This window comes from Scleropages formosus, chromosome 8 (genome assembly GCF_900964775.1).
Source record: "Scleropages formosus chromosome 8, fSclFor1.1, whole genome shotgun sequence".
Classification (NCBI taxonomy): domain Eukaryota; kingdom Metazoa; phylum Chordata; class Actinopteri; order Osteoglossiformes; family Osteoglossidae; genus Scleropages; species Scleropages formosus.
Genome location: NC_041813.1, coordinates 24,821,788 through 24,829,443, shown reverse-complemented (window position 1 = coordinate 24,829,443; position 7,656 = coordinate 24,821,788). Strand labels below are relative to the sequence as shown.

Here is a 7,656-nt window from a genome sequence, read left to right as displayed (position 1 = left end):
GTGCTCTTCACCAAATAAAAATGAATGTGTTCCATAAAATGCAATCTGAAAATGTTTAATCAATATTTGATAGATTAAATGATAGGATTAAAGGAAGCAAGTAGAGGTTACGGTTAGTGTGCGCTCGCGGAAGGACAAGCGGAGGGAGGCAGCGGTGCCTAGAGAACAGCCTGGGGAAGTGGCTGTGCTGCAAGAGAAAAGGTGGAAGCAGAAGAGGGCAGGCGAGGCAACACGTGCTCAAGGAAGGACTGATGGCAAGACACCCATAGCAGGAATCCTAAATCGAGGTCCAGACATCGACTTCCACTTTGATGCCAGTTGTAGTTTACCAACCTTCTCTTCTCCTCCACCTCTGTTTGCTGTGCTGCCAATAGATATCACTTGCATTAAAGTCTTAGGCAGGAATAATTTGTTGGATTTTAAGGAAAGTGACCAGGAGTGTCCCAAAATGTGCATTTTAGCTCCTGCATCTAAGAGGCAACAACGTGGGTAAAGTAAGAGCAGGGTGTGACGCGGTAATCTGTGCGGAACTCTGCCTCCAGGGTGAGCACCGAGATACTGCTGTGAGCCAGAAAATTTGTGATCTAATTTAGGAGCAGTGAGCCGTTCAGCCTCCTCTCTGCAGACTACTGGCAGTCCAGCCCGCTCCTTTCGTTCTGGGGGAGTGAAACTGCTTTTTCCCCCCACTTTCAAGAGATACTTTTGTATGCACCATTAAGGTGTGCAACCACTGCACTATTTTTAACATACTTAATTTTAAAAACTAAAAAAATTTCTTTTGGCAACCGTGTGATGTTTTACACTGCCACATACGTGGCCAGAGTACACACTTGAAGTGGTTAGTAGAGGCAGTTTCTCAGTAGATGGCAGTCTCCTGTTGTTAGCTTTCTAATTTGCCATTAGATGGCAGTCTATTGTCGTTTGTGTTCTAATTTGCCACTAGATGGTGTTATACTCTCGTCAGTATTCTAATTTCCAACTAGATGGCAGTCTACTGTCGTTAGTTTTCTAAATGGCCACTAGATGGCAGTCCATTGTCGTTTGTTTTCTTATTTGCCACTAGATGATAGTCTATTGGAAGGTGTGGTGGTGCAGTGGGTTGGACCACAGTCCTGCTCTCTGGTGGGTCTGGGGTTCAAGTCCCGCTTGGGGTGCCTTGCGATGGACTGGCGTCCTGTCCTGGGTGGGTCCCCTCCCCCTCCCCCTCCGGCCTTACGCCCTGTGTTACCGGGTTGGCTCCGGTTCCCCGCGACCCCGTATGGGACAAGCGGTTCTGAAGATGTGAGTGAGTGAGTGATAGATAGTCTATTGTCATTGGTTTTCTAATTTGACACTAGATGGCAGTCTACTGTCGTTAGTTTACTAATTTACCACTAGATGATAGTCAACTAGAGGGGGTGCGGTGGCGCAGTGGGTTGGACTGCAGTCTTGCTCTCCGGTGGGTCTGGGGTTCGAGTCCCGCTTGGGGTGCTTTGCGACGGACTGGCGTCCCGTCCTGGGTGTGTCCCCTCCCCCTCCAGCCTTATGCCCTGTGTTGCCGGGTTAGGCTCCGTGACCCCGTATGGGACAAGCGGTTCTGAAAGTGTGTGTGTGACAGTCAACTATTGTTACTTTTCCAATTTGCCACTAGATGGAGTTATACTGTTGTCAGTATTCTAATTTCCTACTAGATGGCAGTCTACTGTCGTTTGTTTTCTTGCTGGCCACTAGATGGCAGTGTACTGTCGTTAGTTTTCTAATTTGCCACGACATGGCAGTGGACTGTCATTAGTTTTCTAATTTTCCTCCAGATGGCAGTATACTGCCGTTAGTATTCTAATTTTTCACTAAATGGCAGTCTACTGAAGGGGGTGCGGTGGTGCAGTGGTGCAGTGGGTTGGACCACAGTCCTGCTCTCCAGTGGGTCTGGGGTTCGAGTCCCGCTTGGGGTGCCTTGCGACGGACTGGCGTCCCGTCCTGGGTGTGTCCCCTCCCCCTCCAGCCTTATGCCCTGAGTTGCCGGGTTAGGCTGCGGTTCCCCGTGACCCCGTATGGGACAAGCGGTTCTGAAGATGTGTGTGTGTGTGTGTGTGTGGCAGTCTACTGTCGTTAGGTTTCTAACTGGCCACTAGATGACAGTCTATTGTCGTTTGTTTTCTTTTTTGCCTGTAGATGGCAGGGTACTGTCATTCATTTCCTAATTGGTCAATAGATGGCATTTGATTGTCGTTACTTTTCTAATTTGTCACTAGATGGCAGTCTACTGTCGTTAGTTTTCTAATTGGCCACGACATGGCAGTGGACTGTCGTTAATTTTCCAATTGGCCACTAGATGGCGGTATAGTGTCGTGAGTTTTCTAAATTGTCACTAGATGGCAGTCTACTGTCGTTAGTTTTCTAATGGGCCATGACATGGCAGTGTACTGTCGTTAGTTTTCTGATTTTCCTCTAGATGGCGGTATACTGTCGTTAGTATTCTAATTTTCCACTAGGTGGCAGTCTACTGTCGTTAGTTTTTTAATTGGCCACTAGATAGCAGTCTCCTGTCGTTTGTTTTCTTTTTTGCCAATAGATGGCAGTGTACTGTCATTCATTTTCTAATTGGTCACTAGATGGCATTTGATTGTTGTTAGTCTTCTAATTTCCCACTAGATGGCGGTATACTGTCGTTAGTTTTCCAACTGGCCACTAGATGGCGGTATACTGTCGTTAATTTTCTAATTGGCCACTAGATGGCAGTCTATTGTCGTTAGGTTTCTAATTGGCCACTAGATGGCAGTCTGTAGTCGTTACTCTTATAATTTCCCACTAGATGGCAGTCTACTTTCGTTTCCTTTCTAATGTGCCACTAGATGGCGGTATACTGTCGTTAGTTTTCCAATTTTCCACTAGATGGCAGTCTTCTGTCGTTAGTTTTCTAATTTTCCACTAGGTGGCAGTCTATTGTTAGTTTTCTTATTTGCCACTAGATGGCAGTCTCCTGTCGTTTGTTTTCTTTTTGCCAATAGATGGCAGTGTACTGTCATTCGTTTTCTAATTGGCCACTACATGGCAGTCGATTGTCATTAGTTTTCCAATTTGCCACTAGATGGCAGTCTACTGTCGTTAGTGTTCTAATTTGCCACTAGATGGCAGTCTACTGTCGTTAGTTTTCCAATTGGCCACTAGATGGCAGTCTATTGTTGTTAAGTTTCTAATTGGCCTCTAGATGGCAGTCTATTGTCGTTAAATTTCTAATTTTCCACTCGATGGCGGTGTTCTGTCATTAGTTTTCTAATTTCCAGCTAGATGGCAGTCTATTTTCCTTAAGTTTCAACTTTCTCTCTAAATGGCAGTTTACTGTCATTAGTCTTCCAATTTCCCACTAGCTGGCAGTTTATTTTCGTTAGTTTTCTATTTTGCCATTAGATGGAAGTCTCTTGCCAGGAATGTGAAAATGCATTTAATACACAACCTCCCGAACATTATAGCCTAGCATATGTGCGATGTCCATTACGGGCTTACCGCCTTTATGCTGGGCAATTATCTTGAGTTTCTCCTCAAGAGTAATAGCCCTCTGTTTCTTCTTGCCACCAGTAGCACGAGATACAGATGGATGTTTCTGTGACATTATGGATGTGCAAAACACAACCGCGTGATAGACTTGGAGATGCGGATCGCTGCCGCAGCCCAGCATCGCAAGAGAATATGGTACCGCATATTGCTTGCTTGGCAAAAAATGAAAATTCAAAGTTCGAAGTATGGTTTCTACTGAATGTCTATCTCCAGCTCACCATCGTAAAGTTGAAAAATCGTAAGTCGCAGCATCATAAATCAGTGACCACCGCTAGTAGGAATATGTTGGATGTTATAAGGAATGAATATTTACTGATCCAGTGGGTGCCAAGGTTCAAAATGGCAGTCTAACAAAGTTAAATAATGCTATAAATGATAGCAGTATATAGTATTATTTAACTTCATTAACATTCAATTAATTTTATACCCTCACAAAGACTTCCATTTCACCAGGCATTTATGAAGCTATGTACTACATCTGGGTTTGTTGTGGTTAAATTACAAATAATTCTCTTTCAGTACAGTCTTGTTTGAAAAAAAATATTTATTGAGTCATTCCATTGAGCACATTAACGACAGATTTATTTCTTGTAATCGGCTTGACAGTGACAGGTCAGCAATAATCTGCAGGTAGCGTAGGGTTACGTCTGTTGCCTTGTAAGCTGAAGGTCTTTGGTTCAAATCTCTCACCCTGAACCAATACAATAAAATTGCCCTGTGCATAAATGGATGTCACTGTCAAGCTGGTTATGTAACATTGTAAGTTGCCTTACTGTGGTGTCACCTTGGTAAAGGTTAATAAGTAGAGAATGATGAGTAAGGATCTCCATGTAAACTTGATTGCTAGAAAATGTGGGGGGGGGGGAAAGAAGCTTTGTGAGTTAAGTTCCTACATTTTGTTTCCAGATTTCAGTGTACACAGGAGAATATAAAGCACTGCTTTGTGATTCACAGGTAGTATTGTAGGTAAAGCTGCAGCCTTCCATTTGAATCTGAGCTGCAAGGTACATATGCTAAATTGCTGCAGTTCTCATATACGCACCTGTGAAAACAGGTGTGTCATTGGTAATGACACCAAGTCACTCCAGAGAAAAGTATCAAATAAATGTAAAGCCGTGTAATAACAGTTAGGTGAAAAGGGAAGAGCGCTGTGTTAAACTTAACCAACACCGCCACCCTCTGCGTCTAAGGCAGTGCAGTGTTTTTTCAGCCATGTCTGACAGGCAATGTACAATTTTTCATTTGAACTGCCAGAGAGGAAGGTCTCACTCAAACAGTAAAAGACTAGGAAGGCTACGCTCCAGCGTAGGAGGGAGAGTAGATGTTATGTAGGCGATGCATCATATTATGCAGATACCTTTTCATTCAGCATATAGTGGGTAACAGAACTACAGCAATTTTGACTTTGTTTACATGCACATATGCAGTCACTTATCCAGATATATAGTCATGATAAATCAATTAAGTCACACCTGTAGTAACAGGCTGAATGTTTTCTGATTTTTGTTGAGACTTTAGATCCTTACCCCCCTTGTAAATAATTCCTGCTAATGGAAAGGTGGAACTGTTTCCTTCAGATAGCAGAGGGAGGAAAAATAAAGGAGAATGCACTAGTACATGTTTTTCCCCTATTCCCCCCCAAATTTGTGTTTAACATAGAAACAACAACGCTTCCGAGTACTGGAGGGTCCTGGAACTAAAATTTTTGTTTTGAGTTTCTTCTTGATATGTTTATGTGGCCTATGGAGAATTCAGAAAAGTTTTTTTTCCCCCTCAAATGCTCTGAACAGGGCAAACAATGTTTGAGGAAACCGGCAGGAGAGCAGATGACTTGGTTAAAGACAAATATTTAAAGCATCACCAGAGGTCCTGCGATTGTGACCTTAGACAGGGTAACATGGATTGCTCCATCTGCAATGTCCAGCACTATGAATTTACAAGTTGCCTCTTCAATAAAAGTATCAGATGGAAAAAAGAAAGAAGTAAACGAGTTGAGTGTTGCATGGCTAAATTTGCTTTATTTAAAAGCAGACCCTGACCACCCAGAACTGCTACGGGGCTTTGAATGTTTCACTTTGAGCCAATGAGTGGACAGCAAGGATACACAGATGGGTGTGGGGGACACATTTGGGCTTTTTCCTGGTACAAAGAATCACAGGTATGCTTCAGAGTTCTTTTCGGACAGGAAAACGCTCTTTTAAAGTAGTTAGGCCAAAGAACAGAGTTTCACTGGTACCATTCTTACCTGTGTCAGCTGTGTATTTGGAAGAGACATTGTTGCAGTCCGCCATACCTAACTGAGGTAAGAATTTGCTTGTATCCACTGTATATAAATATGCATACATCAAAGTAATTATAGCGCTTATAGCTTTTCTTAAATTATGCAAGAAAAGGCTTAAAGAGAACAAGTCCTCTTGCGTTTGAGCCCGGGGCACCCATCCCCGGGCTATGTTATTATGCAGCCACCCTTCTCCTTGAAGGGGTTTTTATCTTCTGGCACACCCTTGAGCAGGATGTCTTCAGCAGAATTGGCTTCAACCCAATCCACCAGCTCCTTGGCCGTCTTCGAGACCTGTGAGATCGGAAGGAGTCACACTACACTTAAACTGAGGTAACGGCTACCGATTTGGCGCTGTGTTGGTTTCCCCTCTCCACATTGTTACATGGGAGAGTGAGAATTAGTCTGAACCGAAATGTCCCACCATCACAAACTTTGAAACATCTTTCTACAACAGTCCAAAGACAAGCCAAATATCCACCTAACTGGGATGCTCGACATTCCTGCACTTTGCCTTGTTGAATAATATAGTTGTGTGTTCTGCAGTCTCTTCAATTCCTTTGTCTCTTGGTGTACACCACGAGGGACACTTACCGGCTCCCGTTCGTTTTTCACCTCTTTCTGGAGCTGCTGCAGCTCCATCTTGAGGATGTCGATATCAGACATGTCACGCGCCATCTTGCCCTGAGACAAAGAAAGAGGAAGAAGATTGACTCAAATTCTCATGAGTTGAAGTGCAGAAAAGACAGAAGTAGAAACAATCTACTCTCAGTTTTACCGTTTAATTCTAAGAGCATTTCCATTCCGTATTAATCAGGATCACACAGGCCTTTGTACCAAAGAGGCTTTGACTCCCATTTCTGAAACCCTTAATCTCGAGAGGAGGAGTTTTAGGAGGTGATCTGTTATCCCTGCTACATCTGTGCTTTTCCCTCCCTGTTCTGTCTTCAGCCCAAGTTCTTTTTTCTTGGACTGGTGACCATGTCCACCAGCAGGGATTGTGCTTAGCTAGTAGAAGACTTTTGAAAATTCACATGTAGTTGTCCAACACTGGTTAATGACCCATTTTAATATAGTTACACATTTCATGTGCAAGTTTTTCCATTTTTGAAAGTTTTTCTGGCGATTGTCATGAATCACACAAATGTTACTGTTAAGTGTAACAGCAGGGCATTATCCCCTCAACATTCAAGTGTTCTACAATATTTGTGTAGAAATCCACAGAGTACACCTTGTTTTCTGATCCCAACTATAGGAAGCGACCATATCGCCCTTTCTTCACAGATGTGTTACAAACTGCAGTAGGATACTTATTTTCCCTGATTAAAACACTTTACTTTTGAAAAGACATCCATTATAATGCCAAAGAAATTGGTGTCATAAGCCTAAAAACAAGACAAATGTGCCATAAAGTTATAGTGGGGACAGCTGGTTGTGTAGTGGTTAGAGCTGCTGCCTTTCAATCCAAAGGTCACAGGTTTTATCCCCACCTGACTGTAGTACCCTTGAGCAATGTCTTACCCTCCATTGCTCCAGTAAAATTACCCAGCTGTATAAATAATTGCCAGCCTGTAATAATTGTAACCTTAACATTGTAAGCCACTTTAGAGAAAAGCAGCAGCTAACTGAATAAGTAAATACTGTGAAATGAAATTAACTGCGCAACATGATTCATATACAATACAGGAAGATTACCTACTGTCCTCAGTCATGCTTCTTAAACGTTTTACAGCAGGCATTGCTCTTTTTCCAGTCACAAATTTCACCAATTCACAATTTTGAAACAATTCTAGAAACACCATCACAGCAGGGAGCACAGTGTTTAGAGCTGCCACTTAACATCT

At 42.9% G+C, this 7,656-nt stretch overlaps 1 protein-coding gene across 1 annotated transcript; it reads right to left on the bottom strand.

The window, feature by feature from the left end:
- Nucleotides 1-5,980: 5,980 nt before the first annotated feature.
- On the bottom strand, nt 5,981-6,490 carry LOC108937308 (guanine nucleotide-binding protein G(I)/G(S)/G(O) subunit gamma-T2-like). The gene is made up of 2 exons (XM_018757136.2): nt 6,407-6,490; nt 5,981-6,106 (listed from the first exon to the last, which is right to left on the bottom strand). Exons 1-2 carry the CDS (start codon nt 6,488-6,490, stop codon nt 5,981-5,983), a joined length of 210 nt encoding a protein of 69 aa, XP_018612652.1.
- Between the last annotated feature and the right edge of the window lie 1,166 nt (nt 6,491-7,656).

Bases quoted from the DNA above. Each gene is read 5' to 3' on its own strand.
- LOC108937308 (XM_018757136.2), bottom strand. From the start codon at position 6,490: ATGGCGCGTGACATGTCTGATATCGACATCCTCAAGATGGAGCTGCAG. The intron at 6,107-6,406 runs GTAAGTGTCCCT...CCGATCTCACAG, and splicing joins TGAAAAACGAACGGGAGCCG to GTCTCGAAGACGGCCAAGGA.